Here is a 22,229-nt window from a genome sequence, read left to right as displayed (position 1 = left end):
CTAAAAGTCGTATGATTGTTATCTTAGCTGTGAGATTCGGAGCCAGAGTCATATGAAACGTCTCAGTGTTGGATTTTCAAACTTTCAATGTCGATAAGAAGTCAAAACATTGTACTGAAACTGAAATGACATGAAGTTTACTAAGCGCTTAACAATATATAAAAGAAGGATGATACGCCAAAGTTTTGTATCACAATTTGATTTCCACAGAGCTGGAGTCGGAGTCAAATATTTTTATTACCCGGAGTTGGAATTCAAAGTCGATTGCAAAAATTTTCGACTCCTCAACCCCCTGGGGCGATGGTAAATCTTTTGTTGACTTATGCGCTTTCCTGTTCCTGCGCTCTCCTGTTCTATCTTTCTAATTCTTATCGTTTGCTATGGTTCAAATAAATACACCCTGTGAATGGAAAAATGTTTTATTACTAATTCGGCTACTATTATTTGATTTGATAACTTTCAACAAGGCTACAAGAATATTAACAGCGTCATTGGCTATAGGTAGAGTAACGCAACTCCTTGAGGGGGCCTGAATAAAGACCATATGAAAAGAAGAGTGTTTTATTAAGATTTACTATTTACTTATTCTTCCATCGTTGGAAATGTCTTGGAACACTCGGCTCCAATAAAAGATTCCATTTTTAGATTAAACTGCGCAATTGGCAAATCGCATATTTCATCCATTATCATTCCATTTTTGAAAATATCTTAGAAAACTCGGCTCCAATAAAATCTTAGATTAAATTTATTTTCGTCCAAAAATTTGGTCATTTCCACATGAAAATGACACGCGACTCAATTTGGAATCAATAAGTTATCAAAAAGCTCGATATCGGGACTTCATTTTGCCCTATCGCTTCCATAAAAATTATTACCTAAAATCTCAACCTTGTTTTGCATTTGACGTCAACAACGTACCCTTAGAAAAGATAAATTCTAATTCAATCAGCTTCACTAGTAATCCGTTTTTAAGGAAGAGTTAAAAAAATTTCAATATGTTTATTAAAAAGTTCGAGACAGAAATTTAACATATTATGAGATGTCAGCCGACATTCTTCACTGATGAAAATGGTTATGCTTCTGTATTCAAAAACGAAACCTCCCTTCCATGAAATTACTGTTAAGAATGCAGTGAAAGCTGACTATGATACAATCAATCCAAACAATAGCCGTTGATTTGGAAGCAATAGCCAACTGTCATATGCATTTTTTTAGCCTGTTAATCACATGCCTGTGGCTCATTGACTTGTGACGCTACATGGTTAACCTGAAGTGAGAAGGGTGATTATTTGATCAAGCGTTTGATAAATTGTTTACTGTTAATTACTGTGCTTTGTTAGGATTGTGGGCGGAAAGTCACAGTCTGGCCAGAAATGTGCGCGATGGAATGCGGGTTGTTTTCGTCGTAGGCCGGCTATACTGATGGATGTCGTTGTTTTTAAAACAATATTCGGGTAAGTAAAATGTACTGGATGACTAATATCCTACTGCTCTTGTATTATTTTTCCTTTTTGATTGCATAATTGATGAATTGTTTTTTGGGCCAATGAATAATAAAATATGTGCTTAATACTGATATACAGGGTGTCCATAAAGTCTTAAAATTGCAAAGGGAATTTATTGATACCATATATTGTTTTGACCCGCACAGATGTATTGAATGAAGTAAAAATACTTGAACTACTTGAATTAATGAACTAATTACTTGAATTACTAATTAAAAAACAACAAACCTGCTTAAGATATATTGAGAACTGACTTAACAAAATTGAAATTGTAAAGAAACTTTATGGACACCCTGTATATATTTGGATCGATGAATGAATTTATTTCATTTTATTTGAGCTTGAACTGTTGTTTGTGTATGATTCTACCCGAAAATTTCAGTAATCTAAGACGCTTCGTACAGAAGTTATGTTCTCTCTATAGAATATGACCAAATGACCGTCATGGTGTTGGAGACGGACTTTCTCAAAATTGTCAAACACTCATTTGGATTTTGTTGGGTTGCTAAAGGTTGCCGAACCGTGTCCTATCCCAAAAAATAGCATGAATCCCACTCTTTATGTCTACTTTAACCTCATGCCTTCTAACGGGGTATTTCTCTTTTTAATAAATCTAGTAGTACTTATGTTCTTTGTTTGTTTTATTATTAGGCTACTATAATACTTCATCTATGCACAAATCATAAATAAACTACTTAAACTGTGTTAAAGCGGGAGTGCGACTCGCACATAACGCTAAGGATCCATTAAAGACTCAATATATAAAGTAGCTTTCATGCATAGCGAGGGATGAATAAAGTTTCAAAATAGGCGAAGAGAGAAATTAAACGAAAAAGGTTGTTAAGTGCTGCCTAATCATTTATCTCAGAATATTGTATATTTGTCCAAACTCGGAAGAGTAGAACAGGACATTCAATACACCGCTTGTGATTTGACTTTAAAATTTAAAAAAAAGTTCTTTTTTAAAAATTTATTTGTAATATAATATTACAATAAAAAAGGGTGCATTAATACAGACCCTTTATATAAAACTCTGCTACAAAGCATTTATACAGAAACGGAAAAAAACATATTTTAAGTGTTATAGGTATCCAGTTATTCTTGAATGGTTTACCACTAAAAGTTTTTCGTTTTGAATTTTTTCAAAATTTTGTTCCTTCGAAACTTCTTTTTCTGTTGCCGAAATCGTTATTCTATGATGTTCTGGATACACTGTTTAATAGAAATATTGACTAAGAAATTAATCAGGTAAATTGTACAGTGTCGCTATGAAGTCGCCAACCAAGGTAAAATTTACAATCTATTATGACGCGTCAATAGATGACTCATTCTAATTTTTTTTAGAATACTAACATGATGATTCAGAGAACTGCATCGAGATCGAATGATTTCAAGATTTTTGTATATTTTAAATTTTGATGGTGCGCGACGTTATGATCACTATTCATGTTAAAGTATATTTGTTAATATCCATCGGGAGATCCTCCTCGTCTATCGTCACATTTAGCAGCGATTGTCTTCTCATTTATTCTTAATATTGCTTGAACCGAAGATAGGTGGCTGTCTACTTCTTCGACTTCATGTCCACGTTTCAATAATCCTTGAATGATTTCCTGAAATATGAAAATAAGACGCGTATTTTTTGTTTGTTCATTCCCGGTCCAAGCCTTGTTCCCATATGTTTGTGTTTTTGTAATCTTTGTATGTGTGTGTGCTGATGAGCGAACACATATGTATCATGTTCAATTTTTTTTTCTTTTTGCTATCTCTCCAAAATTCTCCATTTTTTAATTTGCTTATATTATATAGAGTATGCAAATCAACCATCTATCTATGAAAGATTGTTATGGGTTATGCATTCAGGTACAAATGCTTATGCAATCCTCAGATTCGATTGATAAATGAAAAAACAAAAAATCACCTGGTCCGTTCCCTCCTGTATTAATAGAACATTTGGAATCCAACCGTGATGAAATCTTTTTGATCTCACGGCTTCGTCGAGAGTTTTGTTGAACCATAAACTTTGCATTATCGTCTAGAAAGACCATAAACAAAAGTAAGGGTACCATTGACTGCTTAGCGCGGTGGCAGAACTACTTTTATTCATAACCCATAAATGAAGCAAGCACGAAAATTATACAAGTTGACTGAAAAATCGAGAAAACAAGTTAGCGCGATCCGCTTCACTGTTTGAATGTCCTTCAAGAATGTCCGCATCGCGAGTTGCTTGACAATGACGTCATAGCTCTTGCTCAAGCCTGCAGAGGGTGGGCTAAGTCAACTGAAGTTAATAAGTCAAATACCCTTCGGAAGAAATCCATTTTTTGACGGAAAATCAAGCGTCTCCTTGGTTGTTAGGATACGGGTCCGGTGATTGCCGGGTATATAAGTCTGGGGCGCAGCAAAAACAGCAAAAATCATTCTCACAATATAGACCAGGGTGGTCCAAACTCAGGCCCGCTGCTTTATCATCTGTGGCCCGCGTCACAGTCGGAGAGCAACAAAAAAAATCGCATTTCGTGTTGTTTGGTCATAAAATTAATCTGAAAATCTCTTGAAATATTGACATCACTAATGTCACTGAATTAAGTAGTGTTATGGCTGGCTGAGGCAACTTGCGAAGTTGAATAATGTGCTTGGCAGTCCAAATTTTTATCTGGCTTTCTAACTTTTTGGTAGGGAATATATGCTAACAATATAGGCATCATAGAAAACTAAAAATCGAATGCTTATTCTATTAGCCTAGAATGGCTACGCCTGATAACTATGTGTATGCACAATAAAAGTGTGTTTGTTTTGTATTGCACTGGTCACCTATTCTTGGCACTATTGTGGCCCGCGAACAATGCAAAAATAATTCCTAAGTCCGCGGAGCTGACAACCTTGGACCAACCTGATATAATAGACCATAGCTTTTCCAAAACCCTTGAAAAAGTGGTATGGTGATGCCACATTTTTTATATTACACGGGTCCGGTGCAATATTCTTCCAATACCATCTCCGTTGAGACGTAGCATAAACACAGCAAACAAGCATTGCTGGTCTTGCAAACTTACGCATTTCTATTCCATGGCTCTTCTAGAGCCTTTAATAGACAATATGATGCCACATTTTATACTATGCACTGAGATATTCATATAGTGCGTTAGTAATCTTACCAGTGCAGTTGCATTGATGATATGAGTTCCCCCAGCCCCACCGATCACCATCTTCACCTTTGAACATTGAGGAGCTGATTTGTTGATAATTATTGTTGGAGTTGTTGAAGACAAACCTCGCTTGACGGGTTCAATTAAATTATTACACTCTTGGATTCCATCAGCTAAAAATATAAAATACTGAGTTATAAAAAGTTTTTGTATTTGACAATATATGACTTTGGTGTCCGGGTAGGTAATACTATGCCGGAGAATAATAAAATAGAGTTGCCATTCCCAGTATTCTATTTACAGCAGATAATTTTAATACATCCTAATATGTAGTTGTGTTTTTAGATGTGGCAAAATATATAAAATAGCTAACTCCATTTTCCTAATTGATTTTTTCATTGATTCTATTTCTATGGAAGAAACACGAAATAACGCATGATGTGTTTTGTCTGCCGGATGCTATATATCTTGAAACGACGGTTCCTAGTGTATTAATGACATATATAGTATTACTCAATCATTTCTCAGTGGAGAGTAAACTTTGAAACAAACACTATAGCATATTGCCTTCAGTTAAGTTCCACGTAATATTTGAGGACAAATATATTTCGAGTACAGTCTTCTTTGACAATAAAAACAATAACAAGACAGTAACCTGTAGCATGAGGTCTTGAAAAATCTACCATTTGATCATTAAATACAATTCCTGTTCGTTTTCCGAGAATGTTGCTTCCGAATCTAAATAAGATTGATATTAAAGCTGAGGTTATTGAACACACGTTGGATTTATATATACCTAGTTTTGTTATTGCTTTCGTGAGTATAGCTTTTAACCAGTGGTGGTATTCAGCGGGGTTCGCACCAAGTTGGCGCGAAGCAGTCATTGAAATGTCGTGACAAGCAACTGACATATTCCTGTGGTTGTTTTAGACCTCAGACGACCGCAGCAAATAAATGGGTAAAAAGCACCCCAGCTGAACACCAATGAACGCCATTTATGTAAGTGATGGTGTGATGGTGGTACAGTTACCTCATGCTGTGCTCATTTTATACATTCTTACGTTTTAGAAAGGTCTGACAGAATACTTCACGAGTATTCTGCAACCCTACACTGTCTATTAAATAATATTGAATGAATGGAAAAAAACTACTGAAAGTCTGTTACCTACATATAGCATAGATATTTTTTAAATATATTTCAGATATCATATAATGAATGTATTACAATTTTCAATCAGATATTCGGGTTGATAAAGATAATAAAACTTGTCCAAACTTTTACTTTGTATAGAATTGTGGGCGGATAAAACTCAATATTAAAATCGAAATTATATAAATTCTGAGTCTATTAATATGTAAATACTAAATATCTACTCACGGTTGGTTAACTGTACTTGTAATAGCTACAGCGCTGCCGTCTGGACCAACAATTCCTAAATGTGCCGTTCCTTGATCGTTCGGAACTCGTACTTCTACATCACCATAATATTCTGATGAATGCGTTTGAAAATCATCTATTTTCTCTCTGACATTTTCACAAAATTTGTCTGACATCATTCCATTGATAATCTGTTTCAATTTACATTGATACAAGCATTAAAGAAATATCGATAGCGTGAAGTTTTCGATGTCTGCTAGGATTATCATTATCAAAGATTTCATGATGATTAAGATTTTGAACAATTTAACAAACTGAACAATCAAAACGTTTCTGAGGACTGTCAAATTTTGGCGCTCCAGAAGTATGTGTACCAATATGGAGGTAACTAATTTTGTTCGCCTACTTTATATCAAGTTGTGTAAAGGGGACGGACAAGGATGGGCAAGGAGTGTATTCACTAGTCTAACACAGACAGTCCCCGAACTCGTAATAAAACTGAAAAAAAAAAAAAATCGGAATAAAACACTAACCTGGTACACATACTACTACATATACCATAAGGCAGGATACATACCTTCATACGTAAATAATTTTTAAAACCAAAAATTAAACCAAGTCATACCTGAACAATTTCATTGTTGAAATCAGGATCTCCCATTTTATTTCTTTTGCAATAGGCAAACTTGATTGTTTCAATAATTCGATGGAAAGTTAGAATTTTATCTTCTTTTAAGTCTTCAGCGGTGAAATTGTAACCTTTATAAAAAAATTAAAATTAATATTTTGTTTTACGGTGTTCACACTATTTTAACACCGTGTATCAACAATAAAGGATGGAACTAGGAGTCACTTTTGTTCGTACCAAATTCACTTGCGCGAGTATTTGACGATTATTCGTGTACTCGTATATATATGAGCATAAGCTCGCATATTCATAATATTTCATATCAAACCAATTCGAATTAAACAGTCACAATAAAATTTCATGAAATGAAACGAAATCATTGGTATAACTCTCGTTCATCAATAAGACCAAAACTAATTATATGGTTACGACTAACAAAGGGCCATTTGCTGTCGCGTTCGAATCATTCGCTTCTGAATTTTGGTTATATTGACAATAAAACCTGCAGCACCCGAACTCTGTGTCTAATTAGTTTTAAAAATTGAACCGGATTTGCATGAAATCCGATTGATTGGTCAGAAACTCACAGTGAGACGAAAAAACATTTCGCAACACCGTTCTTAAAAGACAAGAATCTCCGCTGATAGTTGAGACCCGCACTTAATCAACCGGTTACCATCCACGGAAACTTGCGGAGCTATAACGGCAGCGTGATTGGAGGAGCGGGTAACCGAACTTTCAGTTCATTTTAAACGCTGCGCGCTGCGTATACATCCTCGCGTGTGTGATATAGATAGGCTACTGTAGCTAATAGTTAAAATAATGATAACTAAAATCCCTACGGCTTCCCCTGTTAATGGAGTATTTAGACCAGACATGGGAAAAGTACGACCCGCGGGCCAAATCCGGCCCGCTGGGTAATTCAATCTGGCCTGCCTGATGCTGCCACAACCAACCCGAAATCAAATTTCAATGTTTCAGCTGAAATAGCTCAAGGAATTTGTTGAGATTGCGGTTAAATTTAGTTTTGGCACCAGGCTTATTACTTTCCATCTTTAGTTTTTAACACTGTAATATTGTTTATAAAATGTAACTTTTCACGTCACACTTTTATGGCCCGCCAGTCTAAGTGGGCGAAAATGTTGGCCCCTGGTTAAAAAATTTTGCCCACTCATGATCTAGACAAAATATAACTTGCCAGACAGACTGTCGGATACACACACAGACAGACAGAACGACTGAGAAGACGGGTCTCCAAGAGCCGAGATATAATAAAATACCTTTCAAAACTTTAAGTATGAATGCAAGTATCGGTCCTCCACTTGGTGCACCGGGAGCAATCATCGTCAAATCGTTGCCGAGGTCGATTTTGATAGATTCTCTGATGCGAACTCTAAAAAAAAATAATAAAAAATTATACCTCAGGACAAGAATGTGCAACCTTTAATACAGGAGGGCCAGATAGAAATAACTGGATGAAACCGAGGGTCGTACCTTTATCTAACAGAGCCACTCCTTGCTCCAGGAGTGGCTATTTCTAATAAAATTGTTGTCACGATCCTGTCGAACTATTTAAATACGGAGTTACGGAAATGGAGTCAACTAGCCTTCCTTTTTCGTTATGTATCCGATAATACCCGGTGATATGTATCTGGTAATATCCGATAACAATGGAAATGTCGCTGTCTCGATAAGCGAATAATCCCTTGCCGAGGAACTACAATGCCCGCTGGGGATTTTGTTTTTGTGGCCACCCCTTTTCACACAAATCTTTTTTCTGTTAAATCTATTAACTCAATGTTAATAGATAACTCAATATGTTTAGGCGCACTGTAAAATATATTTTCTGGAAAGACGGGACGTCAGTAGGCTACTATTTTCCTACAGATCTTTGGTAAAAATAGTTGACAAGCTTTGTGCTACATTACACTTCGAACATATCCAGTTTATTGTACGCCTGTCTGCATTTAAGCCATAATTGATAATTGGAAAATAGGGATTCAAACTCATAATGTCCTTTTACATACTTGTACTGTTTCAGATCATCTTTTGTAATTGCAGACGGAAGTCCAAATCCATCATGAATATCTTGTAGAATTGATTGCGTCAATGATCCATCGTAGTAAGCCTCTGCGCCTTCTCTTGCAATGGTACGAAGTGTTCCTGCGAATACAGGGCGATGAAAAATATCGCCCTTTTGTTTGAATTCTCCATTCGGATGTTTCAGAAATTTTCTGTGAGGTTGAAAAGTTGATGAAGTTACGTTATTGACATAGCAAGCTCTTCGAAACGGTTTGTGCTCCGATCGAGGTTATGTGAACGTGAATTAGCCAGCAAATTACGTCTGTTAAGTTGGTATTACATACTAGAACCCCGATAAAAAATTAGCATGTCTCATCGTTTTATGCTTCGTCTGCATTACATCGCCTTAAGTTGAAAATAAGCATAACGCGCGGCATGAATTTTAACATTTTTTAATCGACTTCACTAAAACCCATTTTCACGAGTCGTTTAAGGACGGTATTATTCACTGTAATGTGAATTCCCGCAATCCAACGTTTCGTTTAGTGATCTTGACCAAGACAGATTGGCTAATAATTCAGATAAAGGCATGGAATATCATCAAAAGGAAGGTGCAGGGCGAATTCTCCTCTGACCAAAGGCCGAGTTCTATAAACTGTTCATGTAAGCAGCATAATTTTATTGATTCAGCTTACCTTAAATAAAGATTCTCGTGTACTTTTTGCATTGTTATTTTTAGCCATTTATCACAGCTGAATGTCATTTGAAAACCATTCTCTGCCAGCTCAATGGCAGGATCAAATAAACGAGACCATGGAAGTTTTCCAAATCTTATATGCGCCTCCCAGTAACCACGAATTTCACCCGGAACTCCAATGGATGATCTTCCTGTGATGCAAAAGTTAGAATTGTTACACAAGTATTGACAGACCGCATATCTTCATTGGTGAACTGACTGGCAAATTTTTCCTGTATTGTAATTTAACTGTATCGTGCTATAAGAAACCAAGCGTGAACAAATATATAAGTTACTTCACTCCAACTCAAATGAATATTTTCGGATATTGGCTTCCTAATTTACTTCAGTAACATTGGCTAACAATTTCAACGGTGACGTAAAAATTGGAATCTTAGCAGCCGTTCATACTTTTTTAAGGACGTTATTCCAACTATTTGTCATCATGTTAGTTGTTCCCGAATTCCATTCACATAAGTCAATTAATTCAATGGTCATTTTGTCAAAAATTAGCTCCAAAAAGCCTCGATAGACTAAGCTAAAATTAGCTATCAGTACTTTAAATGGCTGGTAGTTAAATATTTTGAATCAAAATAAGGCCATGAACATGTAACTTGTGAAAACTTCCTCAAATCACTTTCCCAATTTTTTTTCAATAGTATAGGAAGAGTGTGGGATCAAGAGTCGGGAAATCTTCCAAGAATGCATAAGCCGTTTTTTTATAGCATACTATACTCATAGCATATTATACTATATAGAACTACACTCGCTGCACTTCGAAATTCGTTAAATATCTCACCATATCGTGCTACATAATCGTTGATGTAAATGTCAGGATTTACTCCAAGTGGGGCGACAGATCTGGCATCGATAAAATAATCTTTTCCTGTTTCTGCGTCGTAATAAATCATGTAGAATCCCCCTCCGATACCAGCGCTGAAAAATAATTAGTTACTGTTGGTTCAAACTTCCAGAGTTTTAGACATTTAAAGAAAATTGATCAGTATAGCCAAAGAAGTTCTAAAACGGCGTGGAATAGTAGCCTACCAACCAGTGGAATATTTATACATTATTTTTAATATTTTTTAAGACCCTAATGCTCAAATATATAGGATACATGAACGGATACCGAGACTGTTAGCAAAAGAATTTTGTTAACCACTCTTCTGCCAAACTAAACCGAGTAAAACCTACATTGTGTTTATGAGTTCAAAATAAGCAAAATACCTGGGCAGGTCGCTCGAAAAACAAAACAAAAAAAGCAATAGCTTGTTCGGCGACACTTATGTAACTAATTACTGTGCTAAAAATCGTATAGCATTTAGCCCGACATGAATAGCAAGAGATGACTTTCCTTGTAAATAAGCACAAACTTCATAAACAGATTTTGACCAATTGATAATCGCTTACCGGAGTTGTAAAACACACGTTCACATTTAAATCAGCCAAGCACAAAACACTAACAAGGTTACTGCAATCGATCTATGCAGAAAACTAGGTGTCAATTAATAAATAATAAATGCAATGATCATAAGTTATATTTGTGTATGAGTCAGCAAGTAACTTCGGCATACTCACGACTGTAAAGTAGATTTTTATTAGGGATTTTGTACTTTGAGAGTAACACGATGTAATAATTCATTTTCTATCAGAAAATCTTACTTTTCGTTTCTTACTTTTATCTGTACCCAGATCGGTAACGCCCAATCCGTTTCAAATAAAGCCCCGTGGTTGTTAAGTCCCGCCCTGAATACTGATTGTTCTATCAACTGAGCAATTTCTTGTATCATTCACTTTAATTATTGTGCAATGAATACAGGGTGTCCAAAAAAATTCGCCCGATATATCACAGCAATAATAATTAAATATTTTTTTCGATTTATAGTAATAACAATTGTCAGTTCGAATAAATTTTATTGTATGAAAAATGAGAACTGTACAAGCACAATAAGAACTTTCAATAAACAAAGACGAACAAATTTCCAATTATTACCACTACAAAGTCGGGCGAACCTTTTTTGAAAACCCTGTATTTCAATATAATATACCTTTGAAACGAAACAACACCCAAGCACAGCATGGAAGCGATGGCAGCATCGACAACAGAGCCACCTTCTGCAAGTATGTTCTTCCCCGCGGTTGCGCAGATTCCATTGTTACAAACCACGGCTGCCGAGCTAAATATTTTGTAAGATTTCTCCGAGCATATTTCCGGCTTTTGCATTCCATGTTTGTGAAATCTGCAAAAATTTGCAAGCGGTTATTTTAACGAAGTGCGTGTTATTTGAGGTATTGGACACCGAATGTACATATCGATCGTTTTGATATTATGTTGCTGTTAGAATTCTTTTCTTCTTCTTATTGCAACTTCTTGTTTTAAAAAATTGTTTTTCCCGCCAACTACTAGACCGACTGCTTCGAAATTTTTAGTGGGTAAAGATTGCATTGTTTGCTAGACTACTATTACTTTTACTTGTTTCAAACATTTAAGTGGACTATAACCTATTAGATAACTTAATTTGTCTCGACAAGTCGTGAATTAGAGCACAAAGGGCCCCGATGTTTTACTTGTCAATAACAGTCGTTGTGAAAAGCTGACCATTCCATAGATATAATACTAACCCATTGATGTTCATGTTAATGTCTTGATCCAACATTGTTCCGTTCATCATGTTGTGATAGAATAAAATCTTTAGATAATACAGAAAATATGAATAAATTGCTACTGAAAGGATAGATCTATAATAAATTAAACATTTGAATAATTTTTTGAACATTATTTGAAAATAGGTTTGAAAAATCATCGATTTTCAGAAAATCCTCTTTGGATAAATATAAAGTAGCGGATAAAATAAATGAAGGTTACGTCCGTCTACTTTTTCAAAAAATTGTAGTTCAGATTGTTTATGTGCTCCGTACGTTTTTCTTCAGAAGGGGGTATTTTCATGATAGCTCCTCATACGTATGGTCAAGAGCGTGCCAAACTTTTCTGCTGACCTGTCAAATTTCTGATAACGATTCCCCTCGTACCCGACTTCACAAATAATTCGGCAGATAATCAAATTATAGATGTTGTTATACATGAGAATGAAGCATATAGTGGTCAGGTGAGAGTGAAGTCAATCAGTCTTACAAGACTATACCCATAAATAACCTTCACTTAAATAAAAAACGCATCGTGAAAAACATGTGTAACAATTTGGTTTCTGCGAGACTAACTACTTATCCTTCTTCTATGCTTTTGTGCCGGCGGATCCGTATGCATATATTGCAAGGATGCTGTAGCAAGAGTAGAGATAACAATTCTAAGTGATTCAAGAGTCTTGCTGCACACTAACACAAATATATTTCTGTAACGCTTCGTCTGACCAAGGTCAGACTTCTTCAGACATACATAGTTCAACTATAACACGAAAAGCAGTTACATGCATATTTTGACATGTGTATGTGACATGACATGTGTATGTGCCATGACATGTGTAACAACTTGAACCTTCAGTCTGGATCTGCTGCCCCCTACAACGCGCTGCCCTGGTCGGCTGCCTCCATGGCGTTCTCCTAGGTCCGCTCCTGTGGGTCAATAGATTAAAGTTTGTAATATTGTGATTTTTTCAGTTCTTTATGTACTTATTATTTACTTAAACATTTACGGTAAACTTTCCTCCTTACTTCCATCCTGCAAAGCTATTCTATGCCAACAACGCGACTGCTACAGTATATTGTGGATAGAAGGCAACAAATAACTCTTGATGTGTACATCTTCATTTCCAACTAATTTTATTCACCTTTTTAAACATACAATTAACACAAATTCAATTTATCGTGTCAAAACGTCCGAAAAATACTTCGTTAGCATATTGAACCGTTACCCCTCGTTCTCTGCCTTACTGGCGGTTTCTGGCAAATGTGTCAAAGTTTTCAATGAGAGTAAACGGAAAAAGAAAAATAACAAATAGTATAATTGAGTAAAAGATAACGATTTAAGTTGGGTGGAAATATACTGTTTTAAAATGCGTTGTGAGAAGCAATGATGTTTTTGATAGATTTTCAATATTTTTTTCATATTTCCGGTTAAACTACGCGCTAATAACATACCTCACATTGGCGTAGCTAGATTGAAAAACGATTTTGCGGCATTTGCCTACTCGGATATTATTGAATCGATTAATTTTATGTGAATAAACTTTATTTTATGTTTTATGTAAATACTAACGTAAATCAAAACTTGGCTGGTACTTAAGTCTGGTAAAAATGTTTTATCCCGACAAAGAATTTCGCGACACTAAAAAGGATAGTGACCTACATGATATATACTACTACATAACTTTCTCAAACGGTATTGCTCGAGAAGACTCATTCAAACGCTCTGCTGACTCATTTGAGACCGCAGACTCGGATTGGAAAACACTGCTCTAAACGAACCAACCGAGGTAGATGAAATTGCGCGCTTGCATATATTGGATAACTGCGACCCCATCCGGACAAAAGGACTTTTTGGCTGGCTACACTCTTTATACTTCATTAGGATTTTGATTGAAAAATTAATTTTATGAAGAGTTATAACACAGAAAAATACCAGAAAAAACCTATGAGATATTCACATTAACAGGTTCCGGGCACCTGTACAGTAATGCTGACATAGCGTGTTAGCGGGATTTATTGTTTTCTCTATGCTAACTTCAGTAATATATTTGTCTAACTGGTGAGCCTAACCTCATCAAAAGTCTTTATTACTAATATATGTCAATAACTCGAGTGATATTTTTCTCAAAATGTATGCCCTGCAGGCAATACGAATGTAATAAACAAATTATCAATAAATTAGAAATATTTCCTAAAAACTGGAAATAATTATAGTCACTGGTTTTTATCGCTCATACACGTCCATTGATAATTACTTTGTTGTATAAACCAATAGTTATCTAACGATTGTGTATAGCAATAAGTTATCCTTGTAAGCACTTCAAGTTACGATTTTACGAAATGTAGTAACTACCCGTTTATATAAAGTTTGCTTCATTCAATGTAGTACAATGTTTTAAAGACATATAAATTCTAGTATACGAAATTTACTTTCCTCAACTTGTTCCTTTTTTACATGACAGAATTAAAATTGAAGCGACATTTGATCATGCTATTCAAAGTTGGAGAAATAGTTGCTTCGTATAAATATTCTTGATCTTTCGCAACTTTACCGTTGTTACGACTCTATTAAAGTGGAATGGTATTTTTAACGCCGGTAAATAGACCGTCGTCGTTAATGTTCGCGAGAATGGATAATTAGGTGGGCGGCTACCGTTGCGTACACAATTATCTTACAAATGATGCTCTCTCTAATCGTTAAACGTTTTCATATACAATAAGATTTGCGAGATTTACTCCACCTCATCTCATATTTAACAATGTACTACTTTTGCTATTGTGCAAAGTCGTAAGCACTCGTTAAAAGTGTATAAATGAGGTCGAAAATAATTTTGTAAGCGATTCAGCAATGCTGATACGGAAGTGTTTTGTAAGGGTACGGTGGGAAAACGCGTGCCTGTTCACATAAATTTTGATTGTTCATTATTATTTATATTGGCTTTTGTTTGCACATTTTGTTTTTATTTTAAATGTATGTCGATTTGATCTCGTCCACAAGAATGCTTATGCAAGTTGAAAGCAAGAGGTCATAGAAACTAAACTGCAGAATCTACATATATATATAATTCAATTTTTGCAACCTTCTGCCAGAAAGTAGTCTGGTTTTCTCAAATAGAATTAATTTGAAAAATTCCTACCAGTAATTCAAATAAATCGCATTTGCCTTTTTTACCGTAATCATGAATACCAAGTTTTACCAAAATATTAACAATCATTGACCCGAACATATTGAAAATTTGAAAATTTAAAACCCCCAAAATGCCTTTACAGACAGCCTTGAATTCCAATTTGTCAAATGCAATTTTAATTGAAGCAAACTGTCTTTGTTATTACTACCAAGACATTCTTTTATACCAAAGTAATTCTTTATCTCTTAACGGTGATCTGCCCTCCCTGTGTCATTGCACATCTGTATATACATTTGCAAAATGGTCGATCAAATTAATAGAATTAGAAACATTCGTCAGGTGTACACCGGATATTCATTACGTAAGACGTTGTACAGCACATGCGGTGAGATTCATCTAATGAGAAATTTAATGACTCATACCCGTACACGGAAATCGGACCTGTGGCGTGTTAAGCTACGGTGTCAGTAAAACTAAAATATGACAGTTAATAAGTGATTCAAGAGTCTTGCTAATTACTAACACAAATATATTTCTGTGCCGTTTCGTTTGACCAATGTCAGACTTTTCAGGCATACATAGCAAGTAGTTTAACTATATAGCTTATGTCTGAAGAAGTCTGATCTTGGTCAGACGAAACGTTACAGAAATATATTTGTGTGAGTGTGCAGCAAGACTCTTGAATCACTTAGGATAGTTATCTTTACTCTTGCTACAGCATCCTTGCATTATATGCATACCGATCTCTCGTCACAAAGGCATAGAAGAAGAATAAGTTGTTAGTCTTGCAGAAACCAAATTATTAGCGCAAGGTAAAAATATAAGTAATTGTTTTTATCAATCTTTTCAAATATTAAAGACTAGCCTGTTTCTATGCCGATAAGTTGTAATACGACACATGGCGAGAAGTTTATTCATAAAAACCAACCATCTAGGCTTAAACATCAAAGCGGTTTTGTCGTCTACGGCGGTTATGAAATGAAATGTACGGTCCAAATCGGCCACCCAACAAGGTTTCAGTCTTGATATATTCTTTCTGATCGTTTTGTTAATGGAATGCCCGAAATACACGTCCAATCCAAAGTACTTCAAGCAAGTTTTCTTATAAAAAGGCATCGTTACCTCTAACATTCTGCTGTTAGCTATATTTACTGGTATAAACTAGGAAGCATATATCTGTTGATTCATCCATCCATTATCGCGCAACGAACTTTTCTAAAAAACAAATACATGCTCATTGACTCGAATTCATTTTTCGTTATAAATTATGCCTATAAAAAATTGGAACAACAATTTACCTTGGGAACACCTGAAGGAACATCGGTTAGAAATTATTGGTATAAGAGACTGCTTCTTAATTTAATATGCCGGCGCTGATATTCTAACTCAGTGGTTCACAACCTTTTTTGACACATTCCTTCTATCTTCCCTCGCTTAAAACTCTATTTGCATTTGTTATTCGATCTCAACGGAACATTTGCTTGTGATACGTGCAACTTGTACTTTGGCTTTTGTACAATTGAAATAGGTCATAATGTATCCGTATTCAGGGTGTCTCAAGCAGTTTTGCACCTAAATTTTTGGGTTAATCTCCTTGTCATTCTGCGGGTTGATGAAAATGCAAACAATACCTAAATTTTACTAGTTACCCATACTATGTTTCTTGAAGAAATGAATGATCTATTATGAGTACATGAAAAGCAAATCAAAATTGAAAGTGTATACTTATTTTTGAGACACCCTGTATATGCATTACAATAAAAATAAATAAGTATGAAATATTAGTAATACTACATGCAAATACAAAATAAAATCCCCCCCCCCCCCAAAAAAAGCTTCCAAATTCTTCTCCGGTTTGGAAACTTATATCCTATGTCCTAAATTCTTTTGAAGATATCGGAAGGCCCTATAGGACCTATATCTATACCAATGTTAATATCGCGGTTTCTAATTCCAGGAGTCTTCATTTTTTTTACATTTATAAACACCTAAATAAATAATTCACCACAAAAATGACTCATTCCACAAACAAACACTCATTCACGCTTCTTTCAGTACTTTATGGCAACATGAATAATAATGTCGCGAGTTCGACATCGGTACAGGAAGAGGCGACTTATATACGATACATAATGAACATAATATATACATTATTATACTCAACAAATCTTCGAAAGTTTGAAATGCGCTCGAAATGAATTTAGAGTACACACTGTGGGTTGAATTTAAGTAGATATGGCAGATGAAAAAGATCTCATTTGTACGGAATTCACTAGTAAGAGGTTCCTTTTAGAAAATGTATGTGTATGCAGATGATATACTTAGTAGCCTAACTTGCATTAACACGGAACGCTTTACTCGAAACCAATACATGGGATTCTTTCGAAACGTCAAATATAACGCTATAGTCGCAGGCTGCGGTGCAAGTTACCCATTTGCTTCGGTCGTTTAACTTTTAAAACAAAAGTTAATAGCGGGTTCTCCGATGTCCCGCATTCTTAAGAACAGGTTCTTGCGCACTCCCTGAATCCCGCCACTGGATCAATTATGTGGACACGAAAAACGCGATAATGTACCGGTACAGTAGACCTTACTTACGGGAAAACTCGGCGGACTGGCGTGGCGGATTGAAAATACCGGAAGACTGCGAGGAAATTTGATGGAAAAGTAAGAGTAATAGCCTTCTAGCTGTTTTCGGCATTTTTTGGGTACTGATAATTTAAAATCGATAAACCCAACAAAAATTTAGCAGAGCGATTTATTGGCCCGCTCGTATCCAGAAACGAGATTTATATAAAACAACTACGAAAAAAGGGATAGAAAAGTCAAGTTACCAGTCAACACTTGGTACAACTCGGCAAATCTCAACAGCAAAAACTAGATATGAGGAAACAACGCAATCAGTTTCTCTAACATCAAGCAATAAATAGTCTATTCCAGTGGATACCAATCCTATACCCAAATTTTAAAAAAATTAAGTTTTGTAAAATCTCGCGACCAAACGATATGCTCAAATACTAAACGGTATGTAGTGCTTTCATGACCGCAAACTTGGATAGCTAATTTGAAATAATAATTTTTACACACCATTTCTGTCTCATTATTTACATAACATTGAATACCTCAAAGTTAGAAGGTTGCGCTTGCTTGCCAGCAGTTCGTATTTCAAATCGTGGCGTGGCACGATTCATGGTTTACTTGAGCAAAATCTATGCTTCCAAGTGTTTATGTTATAATACTTACACAATTCATATCGAGTAACACTCGAATGTCAAATACAAAATATACAAAAAAAAATTACTAGAAAATAAAATCAGTCAAATCATCAACTTTTAGATTTTGATTGAAAAAACAAGCGACTTAGGAAGATTTTCAGAAAGCAAAATTTGAAATTACTCAATCAAATAAACATTGCTATCCGAAATATTTTAATTTTATTGATTGCTAGAATTTTCCTCCTCCATTGTTGTAAATAATTGGAATGTAAAATCATCTTTGTATTCCTCAAAACTTAATTTAAATATTTTCTATTCATTCACTAAAACCAACGTTTCCCGTCCCGTTCGCTGATTTTGCTTTGTATTCGCGGTAGTATGACTAATATTCTTTGGTGTTTTATTATTACTATAATACTTACTAAACTGTATTTAATCATAAATACATAATAAACTGACTAAGCTGTACAAAAATGGGAGTGCGACTAGCGCATAAAGGATCCACTAAAAATTGAACAAATAAAGTAGTTCTATTGATAACGATGTAGAAAATTGTTATAAGAGGAATTTAACCAAAATAGGTAGGGAACCACCGCTCTAAACCAACAATGTGATTGAAATTTGGAAGCAAAATAGACTCTTATCATCTTCCTCAACAGTTTGTTTATTCTTTCTCCTGTCTTGAACTAAAAAAGTTTTTTTAACGTACAATCTTCGTGTACTGAACAAACTATAGAAAACCAAATAGCGAAACGACTATTGAAATCTTCAACCACAGTCTCTATTTTCAATAAGCGGAACGACCGCCCCCGCACCCTGCTTTTTGTGATTTACACATGAGTTATCAGTTATCACTATCGATTTCATGTTAAAAATTTTATTATGTTGTTTTAAGAAGATGTAATGGGATTTATATTATTATCTTTTTCTCAATAATTGAAGATTCAAATATTTTTCAAAACTGAAACTATTTTGGTTTCTCAATAGCCTTGCTGTACACTATGGTATAGTCAGCTTTCTCTTCACCAACTGATGACTTCAATTTACGCTAATACATCGGAATCATATAAGAAGCTTAGGTAGTGGGTCTCCATTTACACCAGACAGCAAACATCGTACCAACGTTTTAATGAAAATTTTTGTTTACTCGCACTTAATTGTTTTGATCTTGGCTGTCACGTTGGTCGTCAATGTTTGAAGATTTTGTGTTTGTCATTTGTTAGTCTCTGGTAAAATAGAAAAATTGCGATCATCGAAGCGGGCCCACATTTCCTATCAAAATGTCATACCTATATCTAGATCCTTACAGCCCATCATAGATAATGCTCTCCGGATTTTCGAGTTTTTTTGCCTCTGAGTTCGAAAAGTATTTATTTGTAACCTCAGATTTGAACTCAAGTCGACGATTGAAAATCACTGTTCTAGTCACATCGGACAGACAATATCGTACTGTGTCATTCTAATGTAAAGTTTCTATTTAATTGTTTACTTTCGCGTAATTGATAATTCCTTTCATGTCAAGTTTGCCTTCAACCTTTGAAGTTTGGTAAGCATGGAGAATAAATCGACGTCTCGTGCAAAGTATTTCCGACCCTATTGCGCGTTGAAACTGAATATCGTCGTTCGCTGCAATGTTTCAAACACAGTGGTGCTGACACTAATAGTACTTGGATTCGATGAAATAAATATATATGCGATTCTTAGATGGCGGTAGCTCGCAATGGTACCAGGGTTCCATTCTGTTATTGTGACCTCCATCTTTATTGTTGATTTGGAAAGTTTAAAATGGGCACTTACCTCATTTATCTCGATGTAATTAGAATAGAAAACAGCCAAGAAAATTAGTGTCGGGGGAATAAATAGTACCGGCACGCAGCTAATGTTCAATGAATGTCGCAAAACTACTATCTGTACTATACGACTAAAAAGGCTCATATTTAAAATAAGCAACCGATAATAAACCCTGTAACTAGAAGGTATACATTAAAGATTTATTTTTTCAAGTTACACTGATCGTCCTTACTTTACTGCAACCTGGATTATGTTTCGCACTCAATTTGATATGTAGAACACGGATGTGAACCTACATCAGAGTGAATTTACAGACTCACCAGTACCTCCCACGTCTAATATCTTTTATCTTCTAGAAATGAATGATAATTTCCGTCCTTTTGTGTATCTCTCTTCACTTTTCCACTTGAATTGGTTTATAGACTTGTATAGGCTTATTGGCTTTTTGCTCGAGTAAAGGTTTCAGACTGAGAAAAATAAGATAACAAAGTTCAATGGGTGGGCAAAAGCTTTGGTCGGACGTGAGAATGAAAATATGTGAAAAAGTTTATATTTACTGAACTGGGGACTTCTCTGCTACTTGCTACTTACTCTATCGCCGCTTTACTAGGATTTCGATATATTCTTAAATCTGAAACATTAGTTTGTAAAAATAAAGATGGGCATATTTTAGGATACATTGATCTGTTTTCTTTCTCTATTTACCTTCTAAATAATTCCCTCGCCTTCTGAATTATCATATTATTGACTTTATTGCATTTCATGCCAATGCCCGTTACCCCCTTTGATCAAATTTACGCAATAAAAATTATAGTGTAGGAACAGTGACGTATCTACGTGAAATGGCGCCCATGGCGAAAAGTTAAAATGCGCCCCTTGATCTTCGACTGACAATTGGTGTTGAATTGGGTTTCTTTTACGTTATTATTTGGGTAAAAACACGAGTTTTGACTATTTCCAATTTGAAATAATTTATGCCAGATACGCCACTGTTACGGTTCATATAAAAAAAAAAACGTTTCTTAATATCAAGAAAGCAAAGAAATGGAGGTTGTTTTTACAGGTTATGTTTGACTGCAGGTAGTATCCATTTATATTCAATGACAGGAAACGATAGGAAGGTGTTAATTTCCCACTAAAATGCTTTCTCACTGTAATGTTTTCAATTGCCTTCTACCAGTGATAGAATTCAAATTCTTAAGTACAGGTTTATTAAATTTCTTAAAATGTATGTATGTCACTACGTAAGTAACATTAACATGACAACTTTACATAAACCTAATACATAACTTCCGAAATGCTAAATATAACGCTAGTCTCAAGTCTCGTTTTTTTGTGTGATGGCGTAATCAAAATTCGAAATTGTGCTCCTTGTGGCGGTTCCGCCTTCGCGATCTCATGGTCCGGCGAAAACATGTGCACTGCGTTACCGGTATAGGCTATTGTGACTGACTGCATACCCGTGCCATTTCGTGTCCATATATTTGAGCATCGCTCTCTCTCTCTCTTTGACTTCGCCTATAAAATGTCAATCGATTTATCTTATATGAGATTTTTGTGGCCACAGTGGATCTAAATCATATTTTTAGTCTGCCAGCGAGCGCTTTAGCACAAGTCTATTTCATTGTAGTTGACAACTGTAGGGCGACTATGCTTTATATGATATAAAGCATATTGTACTTTTTATGAAGACGATCTTTTTTTTTTTATATATTCTTGATCTAATAAAATATAATGCAGAAAGCTACTCGCTGATGACTACTCACTGGGTCTGGCAATTAAAGTCAAACTTTCCAATTAAAACGATAGAAGCGAACTTAAATGATGATATTATTGCAGTCAAAATGGACATTACGTGGTCCGTAGCTTGGTTTAACATTTGTCTCAAACAGATTCGCATATTTGAATATCTCAGCGTAATAGACGGAAAAAGAATTTTCTCTACGGCCCTGCATTTCTAGCTTCCTTTTCCTGTCTGCTAAGATTCAGCGATCTTTTTCTATAATAACATAAATAATTCCACACACATTCATA

The 22,229-nt window shown here is 35.2% G+C and overlaps 1 protein-coding gene across 2 annotated transcripts; it reads right to left on the bottom strand.

Annotated features, from left to right (window-relative positions):
* Positions 1-2,460: 2,460 nt before the first annotated feature.
* LOC120347500 (glutathione hydrolase 1 proenzyme-like) lies at positions 2,461-16,335 on the bottom strand. Of its 2 annotated transcripts, none has more exons than XM_078117926.1 (13): positions 16,312-16,335; positions 12,041-12,108; positions 11,467-11,658; positions 10,218-10,354; positions 9,378-9,570; positions 8,688-8,894; positions 7,941-8,053; positions 6,658-6,791; positions 6,033-6,223; positions 5,310-5,392; positions 4,664-4,827; positions 3,427-3,540; positions 2,461-3,118 (listed from the first exon to the last, which is right to left on the bottom strand). In XM_078117926.1, exons 1-13 carry the CDS (start codon positions 16,318-16,320, stop codon positions 2,969-2,971), a joined length of 1,755 nt encoding a protein of 584 aa, XP_077974052.1. In that variant the 5' UTR covers positions 16,321-16,335; the 3' UTR covers positions 2,461-2,968. The 2 variants fall into 2 exon arrangements, with proteins under 2 accessions (XP_077974052.1, XP_077974053.1); XM_078117927.1 differs by lacking the exon at positions 16,312-16,335 and adding an exon at positions 12,844-12,864.
* Positions 16,336-22,229: the final 5,894 nt, after the last annotated feature.

Source organism: Styela clava, chromosome 11 (genome assembly GCF_964204865.1).
Source record: "Styela clava chromosome 11, kaStyClav1.hap1.2, whole genome shotgun sequence".
Taxonomy (NCBI): domain Eukaryota; kingdom Metazoa; phylum Chordata; class Ascidiacea; order Stolidobranchia; family Styelidae; genus Styela; species Styela clava.
This window is presented reverse-complemented; position numbering and strand designations above follow the sequence as displayed.